This window comes from Serpula lacrymans (genome assembly GCF_000218685.1).
Source record: "Serpula lacrymans var. lacrymans S7.9 unplaced genomic scaffold SERLAscaffold_2, whole genome shotgun sequence".
In the NCBI taxonomy this organism is placed as follows: Eukaryota; Fungi; Basidiomycota; class Agaricomycetes; order Boletales; family Serpulaceae; genus Serpula; species Serpula lacrymans.
In genome coordinates, this window is record NW_006763291.1 from 2,907,218 (window position 1) to 2,927,697 (window position 20,480).

General features: G+C 47.7%; 5 protein-coding genes across 5 annotated transcripts; 2 read left to right on the plus strand and 3 right to left on the minus strand.

The window, feature by feature from the left end:
* Positions 1-5,426: 5,426 nt before the first annotated feature.
* On the minus strand, positions 5,427-6,277 carry SERLADRAFT_458187 (uncharacterized protein; the record flags this gene model as incomplete). Its single annotated transcript, XM_007314041.1, has 5 exons — positions 5,427-5,582; positions 5,638-5,763; positions 5,817-5,915; positions 5,980-6,102; positions 6,185-6,277. The coding sequence occupies 5 exons, from the start codon at positions 6,262-6,264 to the stop codon at positions 5,531-5,533; spliced, it is 480 nt and encodes a 159-aa protein (XP_007314103.1).
* A 220-nt stretch (positions 6,278-6,497) lies between these two features.
* On the minus strand, positions 6,498-9,341 carry SERLADRAFT_458188 (uncharacterized protein; the record flags this gene model as incomplete). The annotated part of the gene is made up of 13 exons (XM_007314042.1): positions 6,498-6,745; positions 6,827-6,866; positions 6,945-7,006; positions 7,145-7,259; positions 7,318-7,457; positions 7,543-7,749; positions 7,824-7,953; positions 8,040-8,154; positions 8,215-8,326; positions 8,396-8,597; positions 8,661-8,877; positions 8,952-9,151; positions 9,216-9,341. 13 exons carry the CDS (start codon positions 9,330-9,332, stop codon positions 6,645-6,647), a joined length of 1,758 nt encoding a protein of 585 aa, XP_007314104.1.
* A 61-nt stretch (positions 9,342-9,402) lies between these two features.
* Positions 9,403-11,146, plus strand: SERLADRAFT_458189 (uncharacterized protein; the record flags this gene model as incomplete). Its single annotated transcript, XM_007314043.1, has 8 exons — positions 9,403-9,681; positions 9,733-9,803; positions 9,863-9,902; positions 9,961-10,035; positions 10,096-10,309; positions 10,379-10,486; positions 10,555-10,924; positions 10,990-11,146. 8 exons carry the CDS (start codon positions 9,511-9,513, stop codon positions 11,057-11,059), a joined length of 1,119 nt encoding a protein of 372 aa, XP_007314105.1.
* Positions 11,147-12,140: 994 nt separating this feature from the next.
* Positions 12,141-12,750, minus strand: SERLADRAFT_458192 (uncharacterized protein; the record flags this gene model as incomplete). The annotated part of the gene is made up of 2 exons (XM_007314044.1): positions 12,141-12,647; positions 12,710-12,750. The coding sequence occupies one exon, from the start codon at positions 12,566-12,568 to the stop codon at positions 12,254-12,256; it is 315 nt and encodes a 104-aa protein (XP_007314106.1).
* Positions 12,751-13,164: 414 nt separating this feature from the next.
* On the plus strand, positions 13,165-20,422 carry SERLADRAFT_413180 (glycosyltransferase family 24 protein; the record flags this gene model as incomplete). Its single annotated transcript, XM_007314045.1, has 30 exons — positions 13,165-13,280; positions 13,328-13,995; positions 14,068-14,217; positions 14,280-14,664; positions 14,801-15,283; positions 15,378-15,408; positions 15,464-15,662; positions 15,726-15,802; positions 15,871-16,125; positions 16,244-16,303; positions 16,385-16,607; positions 16,683-16,777; positions 16,931-17,194; positions 17,261-17,400; positions 17,462-17,602; positions 17,674-17,773; positions 17,842-17,904; positions 17,958-18,019; positions 18,077-18,667; positions 18,727-18,832; positions 18,890-18,985; positions 19,039-19,382; positions 19,432-19,468; positions 19,524-19,535; positions 19,597-19,663; positions 19,715-19,749; positions 19,807-19,833; positions 19,894-19,906; positions 19,967-20,025; positions 20,086-20,422. The coding sequence occupies 30 exons, from the start codon at positions 13,165-13,167 to the stop codon at positions 20,302-20,304; spliced, it is 5,118 nt and encodes a 1,705-aa protein (XP_007314107.1).
* Between the last annotated feature and the right edge of the window lie 58 nt (positions 20,423-20,480).

Sequence of the window (20,480 nt, forward strand, 5' to 3'; positions counted from 1 at the left end):
GGGAAGTGTTGTGACCACACTGGATCACAAGTAGTAGTGAGTAGTGAACTTGAGATTAGAGAAGAAGTCTGGGTTCGAGTTCTTGTTGTTTTCACAAGGTAAAATACAGGGGTTTATATAGTGAAAGAAAAGTAGGCTATGTACAGTATAGCTGTGCAAAAAGAATGAGAAAGAACATGAAGGAAGGAATGTACGCTGACGAATCCTGCGTAGGTAGTACAGGATAAGATTGTCAAAAAAAGGAAAAGAAAGGGAAAGAACAATGAATGCTGTGAGTAATGTCACAGGTTTGTACAGCCATAAAGTAAAGTCCAATAGCAGAAAGAGAGCAGGAAAATCATGATGTCATGGGAAGATGCAGTAAAAAAAGGGCAAGGCAAAAAAAATATCAGTATCAACACAGTTCCTTTATTGTCAGTCAGGCATTCTAAAAACATATGTGTCCATAAAAATGATTCAAAAATCAAAAATAATTGCACTGTAAATGAATATTCTGCTGAAAAAAAAGAAACTGGAGCCACCAGTCCACCACCTAGTCCAAATTCGACGGTTCCATGGCCTTACCAATGGACTGGTTGCATTGGACCACCTGGTCAAACAAGGGAGGGAGAGGAGTAGTCCCAATTTGGAACAAGTGAGTCCCAGGCAGCGTGTGGTAGGTGTAGCTGTAGCGAAGACGATGGTCAAAAGATAAGTGTACCCAAGTGAATGGGACAGCGATGAACATGGGCGACACAAGGGATGAACCTTCTCCAGCTCAAAAACTACCCACCCATGCTCCAACCAGGCAAGACGAGCGACCGATGTTTTGATAGTATATGATGGTAGATCGACGTCATAAAGATGGACCTGTTGCCCTATTTGAACCGGCCGCCAGGGCTTTGCTGATATCAGCAGTGGCACATGGTAGTCAATGGATCGGTGATGGAAGCGGATAGGAAGTGGTGACATCAGAAATGGTGGGGGAGCAAAGAAGACGAGGAGGTGATGAGGTGACGAGGAGGTGAACTAAAATGGGGATCCAGAAACGACCGTCGGTGAGAATAAAAACGAGAGTAAGGGACCCATGGTGGGGCTAGGCAAAGGAAGGGAAGTGAAGGAAACAACAAAAGCAAGGGCACAATGCAATGTGTAGCCAGTGGTGATGCAAAAATTTGCCGAAATGCCGAAATGCCGAAAGTACTGAATGCGAAAGCAAAGGTGAGCGTGACTGGATTACCTAATAGAGGTGGTGCTGATCAGCCACACAAGTTCAAAAAAGGCAATATTAATTACTATTCCACGTGGCACTGTGCCTGTGTGGCGCAAAGGCGAGTCTTTTTGAATATTCGCTTCGTTATTGACACCTGTCCATGCTACCAATCAACTTTCTTGCATGACACCACTGCCCAAGAGGCTATAGAAACGACTGAGGTATTTCTATACTAAACCCCCTACTACTTATAGCCGGAGGTGCTACTCGCTATAGTATAATGACTCCTAGGAGAACAATGTTGACTCCATGGAGTGGTGGCTATGCTCCATGGAGAACAATGGCTGCTTCGGCAGAGACCAGATTTATCCAGTTTTGTCAGTTTTGTCCTCACTAATGTTGATAGACACTAGGAGAGGACTTGCTGGGTCCTTCCCCATGTATTGCTCAGGTATATATACTACAACACATGAGGTACTGTACAGTTGTATATAAAATTTAAAGTCCGACATCCAGCATGTGACCAGTCACATGTTGAGTCTAGACACTGGTCAGGTGATGTGTCATGTGATTGGGCATGCAACTATGAAAAGTCCAAAAAGTAAAGTAAAATAAATGGTCATGTGACTTAGAAAATGAGGAGTGAAAGTACAGAAAAGTAAAGCGTAAATAGGTGCTGGTATGTTAATTGTAACACAAATCACCAAAGCACAGAGTGTGGAAAATACTGGATGAAAAGCAGAGGTAGGCACAACTTGGTTGCCTAATAGAGATGACTGCTAATCAGCCACAAGTATAAAAAAGGTAGCATTAATTAATATTCCACATGGCACTGTGCCTGTGTGGCACAAAGGCAAATCTTTTGAATTTTTGACACCTGTCCATGCTACCAATCTGTGAGGAATCAATTTTTCTCATTGCATTCCCATCATGTCGTGGTTATCCAACTTGTTCCCCATCACTCCTCTCGCCCTTGGACTAGAGATCACAGCCAGTACTTTATTACTTCTATCTTTCTTCTTCTTATTTTCCCTTCATACTCACATTCTATTATACTTACAACAAAGGAGAACCATCATAGACCCTCGAGAAGATATCCAAATGGCGTAGCTATAATCCAATGCTATGTCCAGGAATACTTTGGCAAGAGATTAATCAGCGATGTAGGCTGTGACTCAGTATCTTCTCATGGGCTTACTGATACAGCCAATCGTACATCTCTTACTGAGGCTCTCTCTTATATGATTAGTAAATACAATAGATTGGACCACTTCCCTTTTTTCTGATTGGTTAACCATTTAGTCAGGCCACTCTTGTACCTTTCTTGCTTTCTGGCCTGACCGCTACTATTCAGTATATAAGGAGTAGATATTCCATGTATTATTCTTTAGTTCAATATTAGTTTGGATTCGCACCTATACAGATACTCTTCAGTCTCCATACTCTGATCCACCGCCTTTCTCCAAGGACTTGGCCAGACATTGGTTATTGTTATATAGCTTCGTATTTGTTGCCTGACAAAATCAACTTTGGTGCATGACATCAGCTGGAGGAATTTTCAACTCACAAAAAGGCAGACAAGTAAGACAATACCAACTGCTCTACATATTTGTTGACACCAACAAATTTTCTCAGACTACAGCTGGTGAACACCTTGATGAATATCCACAAATGTGGCATCTGTTGGAATAAATATGTCGAGTATTGAGTCAAGCTGGTACAAAGCGCCTAGAAAGGAAGGCGAGTAAGTTTGGGTGGCCCATGCACCACTATATACCATCAAATTTTTGATTCCGTTATTTTACTTACCTATAAAGAGGGCCTGGTTGCCACGTATCACCTCAGACTCTGCAACGAGATCTGAGGTGAGACCCTCTACGTTTTTTCCCTTCTCAAATACCTAGCTGATTATTAGTGTAGCTTCTTATCTTATCAATAGGTACTTACTTAAATGTATTCTCAGACTCTGCAACGAGATCTGAGCTTCTTATCTTATCAATAGATCAATCCAAATGACTTGAGCATCATCCATAATGATGTTGAGCCCAGAAATGTGATCCATGGTCATCAAAATCATGAATTCTGGGTTATAGAATTTGGTTTGGAAAAGGTGCACAGGTGTGACAAATTTTGTGGAGAGATCAATAGTATAGCATTGGAGTTGGAATTATGAACATTTGTAATTCACTTGTATATTACACTGGATGTTCGACCAGCTGATGTCAGCTGCAATATCTTATCTAAATCCTGAAAGTAGTTGAAGTTTTTGTCAATATTTTGTGCAAATCTCCAAGTCATTGCTTATCCTACTAATCTTCCTCTCCTTATCTGGTTCCCTTCCAGGCCTACTCCAAGCATGCCCCCCATCAGGGATAGCACACGATGTCTCTGCTATCCCTCATTCTGATCCTGCTCTTACTATATTGTACGCAAGCCACAACATGTCAACTTAACGGTGGAACACGCATTGATAATGATATTGTTCGAGGAAACTGTCAAGGTGAGATATCTCACCTTGAAGTTCCACCTGCGGTGGTCTTATGTCTGTGCATAATACCTGATGATATACAAAATGCTATAATCTGTGTGACGAAAGGATTTTGAGGAATAGAAGCGCGAGGGTCACACCAATTGTTACAATGCACACAATTCACAAAAACATGAACAAATGGACGGTGCAGAAATTTCAGAAAACCAGTTTCGATGAACCGCAACGTCATGGAATCAACTTTCAACTTTTGTGCAGGCACCGGTTGGCGTTCAGCTTGGTTTGAACCGGGGATATCGTCTCCTTGGCTGTGTTTGGACTCCCCTAGTAGTGGTACTACTCATCGTGAGTGTATGATCGCGAGAGCCGCATGTTAGTTTGTGCTATCAACTGACCTGGGCTTGTTCAAGTTATTGGTAGACTGACTTGAAGTCATGGGTTGAGCGGATGGCCGCCGCCGATCAGTCGGAGACCGCTGTTGAGAAACAATCGGGGCATTGGCTCTTTGTCCTGAACTAGATGATTGGCTGTAAATGACGCAGTAGTAGGAACGACGACTGTCCAGACCAATTTTGAACTTAGAGGAGGGATACTACACCTATTTAGCGCAACGTCGTCGGACGGTGCTACCGACTTGCTTTCAAACGCAATGGCAAAGGCATGGGCTTCGTGATAGCTTGAATGATGGTCAGTAATTTCAATGTATAGTAATCAGCTTTTATTTGTGGCCACCAACCAATCATCCTCGTCGGAATCAGGCGCTACAGCTTCGTACCAGGCTTCCTGGAAAATGCCAAAGCTGTTCTCACCATTCCACCCTACGCCTCTAATAAACATTCACGTACAAGGTAGTCATCATAATCTCTAAAACAAACAAAACAATCAGCTCTCCAAAGCTCTCGTCAGTGCACCTCTGAAAATAGAGGCCATGCTCACAGCAATGACGCCAGCTTTACATCTTCGGGCGCTGGTAAATAATCTGGTTCTTGACGTCTTTTACGCGGAGGCATGGTAGGGAGACTCAGAGTGGTAGCAACCAACTCACGAGCAAAGGTGGGACGACGACGAGGCGCTGGTATGGATAAACTTTTGTCCAAGCCAGTCAAAGCCTCTTGTCCTGATCGGAGAATGTGAGAACTTGAAGAACGAGTCATCTTATCTAACCATTGAGTTATTTACAGCTTCAGCGTCATTTCAGCCCGCATCACGTTATGGGTGGAACCGTGGGTGGACAGGCCCCATAGCGTTTGCTTATAACCCCATGTGCCAACTGCCTAGTCACATTGTCCTAGGGACCCACGACTTTCGAGTTAGCGATGTGTAAAATGGGTATACCAAGGCTATCGACTGAATCTGAATCTGGTATATCGAAGATACTTTGTCTTGGATCAACTACTAGGAGCTGAGTCAAACGAGGAGAGACATCACCTAGCATTGAAAAAAGTATGAGCGAGTGTGGTCCATGTCTTATGGTCTCGACTATCGCTCACCCTCTGGTCTTTCCATGTATCGCAAACGAGCAACCGTACTGAAAACGAGAGCTTCAATTTCACACCCAAATGACTTCGGAGTAACGCGTCGAGCCAGACGAGAACGCATCAGAGCCACTCTACGGATCATGCCTGCAGGGATATACGTATCAGCGCATAAAAGAGTCCATTGATAGGACATGAATGGCAAAGCAGCCAGAACCACACCGCCCTTGCATATGCTAAGAAATTCATGAAGAATATGCCCAACACCCGAATGCAAAAATAATTGTCACAATGTCCACATTTACATGTCATCATGAGAAATGGAAGGTGCAGATAATCCAGTAAGTCAACTTTAATGAACTGCTTAGCTGTGGTTCAGCTTGGTTTGAACCAGGGGTACCCGTCCCTCAGCCGCGTTTGGCCTCTCCTACGTGTTTGACTAAGAGACTAGAGCTATGTGCAATTTTATGTCATCGACTTACCTGGACTTCTTACTAGCAGAATAACTTGAAATTGTGGGCTCACCGGATGGTTGCCAGTGGTCGGCCCAAAATGGTTGTTGAGAAGTGGCTGGGGCATCGGTTTTCTGATGTGAACTAGATGATTGGCTGCAGTAAATGATACAGTGAGCATTTTGAAAGAGCTTAAAAGGTATAATTACCTGTCTGGAGCTACATGAACGTCTGCACCAGATCCTGTGGATGGCGCTGCCCATTTCGTTTCGAACGCACCGGCCCGGCGGACGTGGGCCTGCGGTAAGCTTTCGATGTAACGATGGTCAGTGCTGCAATGGTACCCATCGGCTTATCCGCAGGGGTACGAACCAATCTTCCTCGTTGGCATGAGGTACTATAGCTTTGTACCAAGTTCTCAGAAAATGAAATGCAAGGACCGTTCTCATCACCCCGCCCCGCTTTTGTAGTAATGGTTCATACACATTGTAATTTCTGAAAACAAAAAGCGATCAGTCTCTGATAACTACTTGTCGATGCACCTCTGAAAAAACGGCCTTGCTCACGCCATCTTTACCTCGTGGCTTGAATCAGGTAATTAATCGGTTTCTTGACATGTCTGGTATGGAGGCGTGGTAGGAGAGCTTGGAATGACATTAGCAAAGGCGACAGGACCTTGAAGCTTGAGGCCTTGAAGGAATTTATGTGGCAATGATTTCACTAGGCTCTCGTCCTGATCAGGGAATACAACGGAACAATAGCCAATCACTGTTGTTCTTTACAACTTCGGATGTTATGGCAGCCGTGCTTGGCGGACAAGCCCATGGACACATCGTTCGTCCATCATGCCATGCACAGGCTGTCCGTGGTCACTCACAATGCCCTAGAATGACCGAAGCGTCTCGCAAGTCGCTACGATTACAACAGCGTAGCCCTCTTGTCTTTTACAACTTTTTCAAAAGCCCTCTTCCAGACTTTACTCTGACAGTGGCTCAGATGATCACGCAAGTCTCTATTCCTCAGACCCCGCCATGTTGCTAAAAGCTCCCTGTGACTACAGTCAAGAATGCTCCCGTGACAATACACCGAAGTAATTGTATCGGGTGGTAGTGTCGTGCGAGCCATGTCCACAACTCCGCTATAAAAAGCCATGAAAACGCGTTATCAACCTCTAGTGTGTTATACGAGCATCGAAAAGAGTATGCATGACTGGACTGACCATATTGAAAAAAGATGGCCGATAGAGTCGGAGGGCAGTTCTGTAAGTTTGAGGAAAAGAGAATAAAAGGGAACCATGTCAGAAACATGAAATAGAGCGGGAAAAGGGTGAAACACACCTCGACCACGAGTACATTTTGCATAGACTTGGACTTGGTCTGTGGACTGAGGTATATCCCGCCTGTGTTAATCATGAGTGCAAAGGCGCAAAGTCAGTCATATATCATAAGAACACGACTATCGTTTTCCCTCAAAAAGGGAAGTTTCAAGGCAGCAACGGCGAGAAGAATAAAGGCAGTGCGTCAAAACTATCACTCACCAGGAACTCGCCAAGGGTCTTTAACCCTTAACATTAATGCAAAGAGAGGGAAGTGACTTATAAATGCGAGTAATGTTTGTAGTATTGCGTGGAGAAATACGATGGATAAACGGAGCTACCAATCCGTCTGTTAGCGATTTGTTGGTGACTAGCCACGGGATGGATGGACATACAAGAGCGAAGAGTGCATAGTAAAGTGTTATGGTTGGTGATAGGTACGCGACGAGTGTGAAAAGGATGGTGCCAAGTAAGAGCTGGTCGATGTCGTAGTCCCATGTATCTGTTCTGTTACGAAGTGCATTGTACCGTTTTCCTTTGAAACACAAAAGCCCATATCAGCATCTCTCGTACAATGCTCCTATCATAAAACAAGATGCGTAAGCAAAACATTAACGCACCACGAAATAACTTCCATAGTGATCCAACTAGCTGGAGCTGGTGGTAATACACGACTGCCACTAGGCGATAGCACACGTACATGTGAGCGGTGAGCACACACAGGAGGTCTGATGCGAGGGAAATAGCGAGCGTCGCACCAAGGAAGCTCGTCAACCCCACAAGGCCGATGGTACCAGGGAGGAGGGGAGCAGTTTGTTGAAAAGCGGCTGAGGTATGCAGAGTCAGCGTCATTGAGGAAAGAGGATAATAGTGGAAGGGGAAATGGATGAAGCGAACGTACTGTTCCATACTGCTATGAGTCCTATGAGCGTGTGTGAATAGAACCGACCGAGTTCGGTATTCAGTTTAAGACCTGCTGGCCAGCTGTCGAGCCAGACGAGAACTCGTTGTAGCCACTGAACGGACCATGTCTATTAAGACATGCATCAGCAAGGTTGAAACCGTACAAGAGTTCAATGATAGCCATGATGATGAAAGACTGGGAACGATAACCCACCTCCATGACATGAGTGAGGTGAGCAGCCAAGACCATGCGGTTCTTGCACAAGAATGTACCCAACGCCATTCCAACAGTAATATCGTTCAAGATCACCCACACCGAGTTATAAAATCTAGACAACAAGTATTTAGTTATTTTATCCAAACAAATGCATGAAGCGAGAAGGACATACTTGATATAGAGGAACGACGAAGACGGTGTGACTGCACTGCTTTGTTCATGCAGGGTTTGCGAGAGGGAAAAGAGAGAGGATATCGTGCCGGCCCGAACGTCTAGCTGTTGAGCTGTGAGACTCAGTATAAGCAGTGTGGGATTGGAGGAGAATGACCCGATGAACGTTGAGTAAACCTTACCTGTGAAACTCAAATTCCTGTATGAGGGAAGTGAAGCACTCGATATAACATTGAGACGGCCTCGAATATAACTGGAGACGGTGGAGATGAAACGTCTGGGGCGCTTGGTCCATGCGGTGCTATACTTTGAAGAGGGATGGCGGTGAGGATTTCGAGAGTGGACATCGTCCATCGAGTGCTGCAGTGACTTGGCCGAGTTCCACTATGAAAAAACTCTTTGATTATTATCTGCCAGCAGTGAAAGGGGATGAGGAAATAAACGCGCCTGATTGAGGAGAAAATACGTGTACAGCTTAGAGGAAGACACCTGTGTGGTGTCCGCATTTTCTTTGACGTTGGTGTAATGTCCCTTGTGGGAGTCGGTACTGGAAGACCTTCCTTGAAGTGCAAAGAGCGATCTTGGGAACTCCGAGGCGTATAGACGCATGGATGTCGCGTCGTGGCGATGATAGTAGATAAATTGAAGCTGTGACAGATTCGTTCTACATATACAGCATTAGGACATCAAATTTAAGAATTATTTTTGGGAATATTAATTTATAGGATTTGGACATACAGAACTAGACTCTTTGGAAATTCACTGCGTATTTCGAGGATGGGATGAGGAAGAGTTCCGGGTGATGAATGTCGTGTAACAACCCTCTCTGCAAACGAACACCGACCAAGCACGAACGGCCTACCACCCCATCGTTCTATCAAGGGTTTCCAGCGTGTCGTATCTTGAATCGAGTCGAGCTTGGACATGGCCTCGGACTCCTAGCAAAAGATCGTAGCGACAGCTTTCAGTATGACATCCAAGCGTTGGACCAAAGAGACCTACCTGGTCTGATTGTATAACGCCTGCGATACATAATGCTGGAGTCGTCCATCCGTAGATGAATCCTGCTTGGTGGACGTCGATGGGCCAGAAGATTGTAGTGGTATTGGCTGTCGACATGTCGACATCATGTTTACACTCGGAGTACTCCGACTATAACAGGCGCGACTGGCACAGACTCGAGTTTCTCATTGACAATGACTCAGAACCAATCCCACACTCCAACGGATACCGTTCTTATCTATGTGCATCTTTCAGATCGTGTTGTTCCATTAGAACAGCAACCTTATCAACGACCATGTCTACAACCCAACGCCCCCTCATCGTCCTCGGTGCTGGTGTAATTGGCCTCACCACCGCTTATCGTGTATCTACAGATCCAGTACTCTCGTCTCTATTCAAGATAACGGTAGTGGCAAGAGATCTACCGGAGGATATGGATTCTCAGGCTTGGTCGAGTCCTTGGGCGGTGCGTGGTGGTTCGCTCAAGGTTCTGACTGGCGTTGACACCTTATTCTAGGGTGCCAATTGGTCGCCGATGCCGATGGGTGGCGAGGACGAACGGATAAAGAGATGGGAGACAACCACTTTGTGAGAACCGTACAGCTCATCTTATCTACGATCATTTAGCTGACACGTTGGGCTTGTAGCAATAAGTTCTGGGATATGATACCTAGTGGACTCGTGAAGGTAAGCCCATCGAGTACTATATTGAGGTCTCATGATTCAAATTTCATTGTAAAACTAGGAATTACCCTCAAGGAAGTATGGCTATCATGCCACAGACTATTCTAACGTGTGGTGGAAAGACCTGGTACGAAATGTAAGCTCCACCAACGCATTTTGTATTCTTGGCATCATATCATCTAATCGTTGATATTAGTTCCGCATTATGGAGCCTTCAGAAATCCCTGAAGGCTATAAATCCGGCTTATCATTCAGCACCATCTCAGTCAGCCCCGTCTTCTATCTTCCCTGGCTCACAGCCAATCTCGTAAACCATGGAGTCAACTTTGTGCGCAAAACAGTAAGGAGCTTAGACGAGCTTTCGTATCTTGCTAAAGAAAATGGAATATTGGTGAACGCTACTGCCCTAGGTGAGAATGTATATGAAATGCACAATGAAGCAAGCTGACGATCGCGATTTCTTTGGACTGTGCTGAAAGGGTCTAGATCAATCCTTGGAATCGAGGACACGGCGCTGTACCCTATACGCGGCCAAACAATCCTAGTACGATGTCCTAGTCTACAAGAGTTTTTAGCATTGGAAGGAGGTAAGCATCCTAAATTTTGATCAGGGGGCTGTCATCGGTCTCACTGATACCATTTATCAAACCACTAGACGAATACTCGGACGAAGGTGGGGAAGCGACCTATATCATCCCCCGCCCAGGTGCTGGCGACGCGGAGGGCACAGCACTGATAGGAGGTACATTCCAAGTCAGAAACTGGGATACATCTTTGAACATGGACACGGCGCGGAGTATCTTTATGCGATGTGCATCGCTTGCACCATGCCTACTTGACAAGGGGACAGAAGTTCTTAAACATAATGTCGGCCTGAGGCCTGCCAGAGAGGGTGGCCCGAGGGTGGAGGTCGGACGAGTCAAGTTACCTTTGGGTGATGGCTTGCGGAAGCGAGCTGAGAGTGGGGGTAATGCCCAAACAGAAGCGAAGGACGAATTGGTAGTTGTGCATGCATACGGCTTCGGGTAAGTGCAACTATGATTTATTCGTTTGCGCGTGATTTTTTGATGCTAAGATTCGTCCTCTTAAGGGCCGCTGGTTATCAGAGCTCATGGGGAGCGGTTGAAGATGTTGTTTCTCTGCTGAAAGGAAATATCTAAACTTTTCACTGGTGTCCACAGATTTATAGAGAGATTAGTGTGTTAGCCTGTAACTCCAGGGCTTAGTTATGTCATGAACGGCAAGTGTCTATCAATTTTATTTCACCTGATTGTACGAGGGGACTGACCTTCACAGGATAAGTGTAGAAGAGACACCGTGCATTATGGCTCAGAGTTCAGTCTAGTATCATACATAAAGACACAAGGTATGGTCTTGGTACTATGGCAAGTAAATCATGAAACATATTGTCAATAAGCACGGTTTGGGCACTACACTCTCACCTTTCTGTGGGATGTTATTCGAAACACCGGTTATCGAACTCTGATCTTTTTTAGGTGGAAGTATGGTGAGTTATGCTATGGTCGTAGTAATGGAGAACCGTTGTCATCCATAGAACATACCTCAAATCAGAGTCTTCATCCCTCGTGAGTATCTTATTTCACCCCAATGAAAATGGCACAGATGAGGAGGAGGAGGAGCATACTGATAACCGCTTAGATATTCACTGATGATCGAGTCTCTTAGATTTACAATATTTGGTGCTGGCTCCAATGCCTGGAAACCTGATTCCATGGTGCCAACCTAGGTTCTTGAATTAAGCATGTAGTTTCCGAATGATGATTATAATTTATTCACATAAATATCTATACAAGTATCTCAGATAGAAAGTGTAGCTTATTGAATTAATATTGGAAGGGAGTCGGGCCTGGAATGTGCAAGTATTCTGACTGGCTCAAATGCTGCACTGTAGATCTCCAGAATCGAACATCCGGGCAAGGTCTGATTGGAACGTGCCGGAAATGACCGAGTTTTCGGGACATTCTCATGGTTCATTATCTCAGTTTTTTCGCTGTGTGTGTAGGCTATCCGGCTCTTGCCTTGCTGCATCTTTGCTTGCAGCTCATGACGTTCATCTGAACATACATGGAAATTGGTCTTCTTTGGCCGTGGTGGGGAGACTGCTAGCATTCGTACTATCTTCCTGGAAGACCCTGTACCAAATCTCTACCAAAACTACACTTGCCTGATCCGGCATCTCTTCCGAGTCAGCGATTCCGGCACACTTAAGACTCTAGCCACTAACGACAACAGATGATTGAACACGCCTGACGGAATAGACAGCATCTCTCTATCGCTATTGATAAGTGATGCGCTAATTAACTGTTAACCAACTCCCAGTCTCCAGCACTCTCTCATAGTCCTTCATCCACGTCAGTACTATCGCCTTCTTTGACCTCATCACAAGTCGCGGGAACGACATCTTTGTTGCCACTGCCTTCGAGAAAACAACAAACTACGAAATGGGGAATCGTATTATTGGACAATGAGAGCGCTGTGCACTCGGTACCATGCATCTGCCCCGACGATTTGCGACAGCATTGTTCAGTCAGCGGCATATTCACGCTAGTGCCGCAGTGGCATTCCCTTGAGCCCAGCTGCGCGACAGTTTGAGAAGACATCGCGAGCAGTAAGGCAGCTTGGGCGAAGGCGAAATGGAGGAACTTCATTGGTCTGAGAGGGGTGTGAGTTGGGTTATTAAGATTTGGGTGTGAATGGCGTATCGGACACGGGAGGTGTGTATGAGTGCTAGATGAGAGATGTGAGTTGAGGTATAGTGAGCTGACCTTCCTTCATCCCCTTCAGCTCACTTTTCAGCAAGTCGTTATCACACCTCCACCACATATACCTCGCCCTTTTACACAGCGTCTTGCAAGCATCGTGAGGTAAAGTTATAGAATGATCCTCCATCGTGTTCACTAGTACTGTCAGGAAATTTGCACTTCTGACGCCGTTTGATGTTGTGCTAGCGTCGATGGGACGGTCTAAGCGGGGTGCGATCTTCAAAGGTTGAGGTAGAAGTGTGAGCCAATTGAATAACGACAGCCAGAGCCGATAAGAAGCACATTAGCGTCGATACGAACCCGAAAGATTGAATGGGATGGCGTTGTTTGGTGGTGGGGTCAAGCTTGGATCAAGCCTAGGTACATGAGGTGACCACGTGGCAAGCGTCACGTGTCGTCACGTGAGCACTACGTCCTTGTTTCATTCGAGTTCGCTGTGAGTGACGACGACGAAGACATTGCAGCGAGAGCATCACGTGCAGATGCACTACTTCCTTGCACTCGCACTCGCTCTTTTCCCATTCGCCAACGCCTCTCCCCCCGTTTCAGTCCAGCTCCGTACGCCATGGCTTTCTCCTGGTCCGCTCCTCGAAACCATGTATGTTCTCCTTCGTAGCTTTTGTCATTTGCTGACATCTTAAATAGTGAAACGATATCTATTGAAGACCCCTCTGCATTCTTTCCTCTCCTTTCCCTGCTTTCTACGAACCCACCAGACCCAAATGCATCGCCCAAGACCGTCCACGCGCACGTCCTCGACCTCGCTTCTCCGCTCCTCGATGGCCCAGCACGCGCATCCGTAGACGCCCTTCTTGTTCTGCACGCCGCCAGCCCACGCATCGCCGCATTCGAGCAGCACTTCCTTGCGCGCACGCACGAACAAGCTGTCGAAGATGCAAGTGGAGAGACCTGTGCTGCATGGGTTGACTGGTACGGCCACGTAGTCTGCACCGTCGACGGTCTCAAACGCGCCGTATCGTCCATCTCATTCGAGCATAAACCACAGCCTCGCTCTCTCCCATTCGATCACGTCTACCCCTCTCCACACTCCCAAAAACCAACCGCCATCTTCTACGCCTCCCTCACAGCCCCCAACTTCCCCGCTCTCCACCACGCACTCGTCGACCTCACCCAAAGCGCAGGCATCGAGTACGTCCTACGCTGGGCAGTCTCGCCCGATCCACAAAGCACGCGAGCACACGACAAGGATGCCTTGGGCGCCAGCCTCAGCGGGTATGGCGTTTCTCTCGACCTCAAGAAGATGGACTACCTCGCGCTCGACGATCGCGGGAGGAGTGCTAGTACTGGGCAAGGTGAGTATCCCAGTCGCATTTGTTCACTCTATACTTTCTACTGACTGTGCTACTCCCTCTCCCATCCACCAGCTTCCCCTGACTCAACTGCCCACGCACGGGAACAGGACCAAGACGCCCTCCTTGCCCTCTTTGACTCTTTACCATCTCTCAATGCGTCGACAGAGCTGCATATTGAAGGCGGGACCAAAGATGCTGCTTTATCGGAAGACGAGATCGCTGGTACGTTCTCTACTCTCGTCTCTCACAACTCATCCGTGTTCATCTTCACCCCGCCTACACAGACCTCGGGCTGAGAGCGACACAGCTCATATATTCATACTCCTCGCCCTCAAAGCGCGAAGACGACAAGAGCCACGAAAACTCTGTCACCGCGTCCCTCTCGCCCCTCACCCTCCTCCGCCAGCTCACCCACTCCTTCCCACTCTACGCTACCAAACTCGCACGTAAAGACCTCCTGGATGGTCTCGATTCGTCGTACTCCTTGCCCTCGGACAAGGGCACCGAGAAGAACGAAGAACACGATGCTTGGGCTGGCCATCAACCCACCGGCGTCCTCTCCCCCCTATTTGATTCCGTCCGCTCCAATTGGGAAAAGGTCGCCCCCGGAACGTCGCTCTTCTGGGTGAATGGAAGGGTGCTGGGAGAGGGTGAGGTTGGGGTGTTTGGGTGAGTTGTTCCCTTTGAGTTGTTTTTGCGGTGCTAATCAAATATTCTATTCGCTCTTCCTTCCCTCCCATTTTCCTTCCGTCTTCATCTTGCTTCACCTCTCAACATGAAACCCCTCGCTCACCGAACAAAACAGCCTCATCCGCACGCTTCGAAAAGAACGATCGCTCGTCCGCGCGCTGATGCAGTTGGGCATGTCTACGAGAGAAGCCGTCGAGGTCGTTGTGCATGATGCACATTCGCGAACTGGTGCTGATGGCGATTATGCGGATAAAGATATCACCAGGAGAGGCAAGGGGGTGAAAAAAGGGAGCGAGGTAGAGGAGGAGAGGGAGGAGGAGAAAGGCGGGTCGAGGAGCGGCAGATGGAACGCCAAACACTCTAAACTCGACCCCCGACCCGAAGATGCCTCAAAAGCCTCATCACCCGTTCACTCCTCCCACGATGACGTCGCCAAGTCCACCTCGAAAAAGTCGAACAAGGACGGTGGCGTCCACCGCCCCAAGTTTCCTGATGCGCTCGTGCCTACTGAGGCGACGGAGGGACTTGTGGATGCTAGTGATAGGACGGAGGGAGGGGGGGTTGTGGTGTGGTGGAATGATTTGGGGGCGGATGCGAGGTGAGGATTTTTCTTGTATACATAGAGAGAGAGAGCTGGTTTTTTTTTGTGCGGCGTACTGATTAAAAATTCTGTTGTTGTGGGTTTGACGTAGGTATGCGCGGTATAGCAGCTCTCTCAGTGTCGTACGTGTCTTTCCCTCCTTGTTCCCATTTTATACTAACCATGCCCTCCACACAGCTCCTCCGCCCCCTCTACCCAGGCCAACTCCCCATGACGCGCTTCAACCTCTTCAACGCCATTCTCGTACTCGACCTCGCCCAACCCCGCACTCTTTCCTTCCTCGCAATGTCTTTGGAAGGGATCGTGGCGAGGGGGTGGGCGGTGAGGTGGGGGATTGTGCCGTTTGTTGAGTGGAAGGAGGGGGAAGGTGTGGATGGTGAGTTGATACTTATAAGACGTGGATTCGTCGTTGTGATTCTGATTGTTGTGAACTTCGTAGGTACGAAAATGGCGAGGCTGTTTTATTTTGTGTCGGAGAAGTATGGACGGGATGTCATCATTGGATTTTTGAAGCGGGTGCGTCATGTCCCATCTTATTCTCAAGTTTCCATCTCTAACCGCTCTAACCTAATCCTTCCACTTAGGTATCAGCAGCCCACGTCCAAACGCCCACCCTCTCCTGGCCCCTCGTACGCATGGCCTGGGCCGACTTTGGGATGCCGGACGACTTTGATAGTGTCGTTGAGGGACGCGTTGTCGCTTCGGTTGGCGACGAAGCTGAGAAGGACGGGGGGAATGTGGACACGCTTCATAAAGCTCGGCTGTATGCGCGCAGGGTTGGTATCACGGATGCGTCGGGCCATGCGTTCGTGAATGGGAGGTATATTGGTATGAGTGACGTGAGTGTGCCTTTCTTTCTTTTCTCTTCTGCCCTCTTGTGTTGTGGCCTACAATGGCGGGGCAAAGAGTTTTATGATGAGTAGCTGACTGGTAGATTTTTGTGTGGGTTAATCATAGGCGTTTCTGCGGGATTTACAAGTGGAAGTAACGCAGCAACTACAGTACCTCCAAGAACTGGTGAGTTGTCTCACTTTCATACGCTGACGAAAACCTACTCACCTCTCTCCTCCCCCTCCCATCTATACATTCTTCATTCAGGTCTACACAAGTATTTTAACAGACAGCTATGTCCCCACCATTTCGACATTCTTCTACGACCTGCCTTGGACACCTGCAAGGCGGAACGCACATATCTACCCCTTGATTTCGAGTCCTGCAAGCGGTGGCGTACAACCTGCTGGCTCCAGCGCACGCCCTCTGCGTATGTTCAGTTTGCCTGAACTCCCGAAGGTGGTGGGTAAAGGAGGGTTTGTGACCCCTCGTGAGTTTCCGTTTTCTTTGCACATGATGTCGGGGTAAAAATGGTTTGGTTGTGCTGACTTCGTTCTGTTAATAGAGGACGACGATTACTTGCCGATTAGTATGTACGTTATTGCTGATTTCGACTCCGAGTCTGGGCTTGCGCTCGTGAAAGAAGCGCTCGATTTTATCGTACGTCGTTTCTTTTGGGTTTCCTGGTAGCACACTTAAAATGGTGTTAATCGTGAATGTGAGCAGGGATCAGGACCGAGCTCTCGAGTGACTTTTGTTCACAACCCAGCTCCGTCCACCCATTCGCACTCAGTGTCGTCGCTCTTGTCACAGCTCATCTCAAAGGACGTACTGGCCACGATATCCCCTGCCCGTCTCAAACGCGCTCTAGGTCTCGATGAGGCGGGGTCGGTCTCCACACCAGACGAGTCTGCGCAGGTGGCGTTGAAAGCAGACCTGCTACGTGAATATGGAGTCGATGGGGGTGAGGTGGTGGTGGCTGAGGATGCGTACGCAGGATACGTTGGGTCTTGTAAGGCGCTGGCTAGGGAGCTCCGCCTTCTCCCCGGCGAACAGGCAATTCTCGTCAACGGTCGGGTACGTTTTTGAAGCATTATCATAGTCCTCATCTTGAGTGGAAACTGAGAAGTCCCTTCGGTGTAGCTCGTTGGGCCATTTGACGCTTCCGAGTTCATGGTTGAAGACTTTGAGATGTTGGAGACGTATGAGATGCGGAAACGAGTAGGTTCGGTTGTGGTTGCGCTGGAAGATGTTTTGGGCGAGAAGGCGGACGATCTCGATTCGTATGAAATTCTTTTTCGCGTTGTGGTATTATCACTGACAATTGAATTATTCTGGCTGTAGATCCTCCTATGCACACCTCGTGTCTACGAGTTCGTCTCTCATCTCCGCCATTCAGCTACCCGATCCCAGCGAGGCCGGCTTGTTCGACACAGCTCCAAAACCACGTTCGCGGAAGTATAAGCTGTTGGATGGGAATTATACGTATGTACCGTTCATCGTGGACTTTTTTTGGGCGTTAGGTGACGACGTCGTGGCTGATTTATCGTTCGTAGGTCGTTTGAGATTGGGAATGCGGATGATGCGCTGTATCATGTTGCAGCTGTCGTTGATCCTTTGAGTGAAACTGCGCAGAAGTGGACTAGCTTGCTTGAGGTGAGGTCTTTCGCCAGACGATGTTTCGTGAGGGCACGGGTCTGATGGGCTTTCTTTGGGGAATATAGTGGCTCGTGGAGTTCCCGGGTGTGTACCTCGAGTTGTACCTGAACCCATCTCAGCATTCAGAGGTGCGTGTGTTGACGCCTCAGAAGTCTGGAGGTCGTACTCATCTCGGAAATAGATACCCCTCAAACGCTTTTATCGGTATAACTTGGCGCCTAGACTAACGTATGACGAGAACGGGTAAGAAAACACTGTCTCGGTTTTATTAACTGTGAGGTTAACATGTGTGTCGTGCAGACTAGAGGTTCCAGCGAAAGTCGTTTTTAATGGGCTTCCTATCGAACCGATCTATACCCTCGGCATGGACGTTCCTTCGTCATGGCTTGTCCGACCCCGCGAAGCGTTGTATGACCTCGACAACATCCAACTTGGCAGCTTGTCGCCCCAGGACCGTGTCACGGGCCTCGAAGCCGTCTTCGCACTCGACTACCTCGTCGTTGAAGGCCACGCACGCGAGACGTTACTCAACTCGCCTCCCCGCGGACTCCAACTCCAGCTCTCCACACCCGACGGCACACCCGTAGACGACACACAGGTCGTTGCGAATCTCGGGTATCTCCAGTTCAAAGCCAAGCCTGGCGTGTACGAGCTCTCGATCCGGGAGGGCAGAGGGAGAGATGTGTTTGAGATGGAGAGCGTGGGGAACGAGGGGTGGGAGAGTCCGCGTGTCGAGGAGGTAGGGAGTGAGGTGACTGTGATGAGCTTTGAGGGTCTTACGCTGTACCCGAGGCTGGTGAGAAAGCCTGGGATGGAGATGGTCGATGTATTGGATGAGCTAAGCTATAAGGAGGAAGAGACCCACGGGGTTATTGAGGATATTGTATCCAGGTATGCTCGTTTTTTCTTTGCGATGTTAGCTGCTGTCGCTCATTATGTGCCCGCAATAGAATGACTTCTTTGTTCTCGCACAAAGGCGAAAAGAGTCTCCAGGCGCAAGGCGATGGACAAGCTGATATCAACATCTTCACTGTCGCTTCTGGATTGCTGTACGAGGTACAGACTTTCACATTTTTACGTCGGGTGACAAATATGCTGATATATTTTGTTCAGCGTTTCGTGTCCATCATGATCCTCAGTGTCTTGCGGAATACGAACAAGACTGTCAAATTCTGGTTTATCGAGAACTTCTTGTCTCCATCGTTCCTGGTAAGTAGCTTGCGAAACGAGGAATAAGCGTGCCACTAACACTGTTTACGCAGGAATTCATTCCTCACTTGGCCGAAGCTTACAACTTCCAGTATGAACTAGTCACCTACAAGTGGCCCTCCTGGCTGCGAGCTCAGAAAGAAAAACAGCGGATTATCTGGGCATACAAAATCCTCTTCTTAGACGTTCTTTTCCCTATGGACCTCAAAAAAGTCATCTTCGTGGATGCCGATCAGATCGTCCGAGCAGATCTGCAAGAGCTCGTTGACCTTGACTTGCACGGAGCGCCATACGGTTACACGCCGATGGGAGATGACAACTACGACATGGAAGGCTTCCGCTTCTGGAAGACGGGATATTGGGCTGATTTCCTACGTGGACGCCCATATCATATCAGGTGTGTTAGATCCAATACCGCTAGTCACATAACTTAAGAACTTCTTTAGTGCCCTCTATGTTGTCGATCTCGTGCGGTTCCGTCAAGTAAGTAGATCACACCATTGTAAATATCAAATCTCTGACTGACCAACTTTCGCAGATTGCAGCTGGGGTAAGAGCTAGTTTGTGCCACGAAACATCCTTGATTGTTTGCTAACACGAATGGTTGGCAGGACATTCTCCGTGGACAATACCAAGCGCTTTCCGCCGATCCCAACTCGCTTGCCAATCTTGATCAAGGTATGTCGGATTATTTGTTGTATAGTAGGGCGGTGACCGATGCAATTTCAGATCTACCCAATAACATACAGCAGCAAGTTCCGATAGTAAGTGTATTCTGCGACACTCGTTGGTACTGATATGCTAACAGGCAATTCGTTTAGTTCTCGCTCCACGAAGATTGGCTCTGGGTAAGTAAAAATGTGATTAGATGTGTAAGGTTGTGACTGAAAGACTCCATCACTCGACAGTGTGAAACATGGTGTAAGTTTCAGAAATATGTGCTCAATTTTAACTGGCGTCTGACATTTTCTCCGCTCACAGGTAGCAAAGACCGTCTCCATCGCGCAAAGACGATCGACTTGTGTCAAAACCCCCTCACAGTAAGCCGCCAGCTACGATATTCACTCCTGCGATACATACTAACACTAACCGTTCAATAGAAAGAGCCAAAGTTGGCTCGAGCACGCCAGATACCCGAATGGGAAGAGTACGATGCTGAGATTGCTCGGTTTGCTCGAAAGCTTGCGGAAGAGGGCAAGATCAGGGCGAGCGCTGCTACCGCAGACACCAATGTCCTCGCCAATGTTGGTGCGACACCTCAGGCTGCGGAGTCTGTGGGAGACAACAGTGAAGAAGCACGTCCGAGAGACGAACTGTAACATAGATAAATAGAGAATTGGTTGGCTAAAATGATTCACTGCTTGTAGATCCAGGATTTAGAGCTTACGTGGAAATATTATGGGGCCGTAGTAATTTATAATTTACAGACGTATTCTCAAGACACATGGCCAACTGAAGGGTCAAACAGCATCTTGTAACATCTCCGCAATTTTGG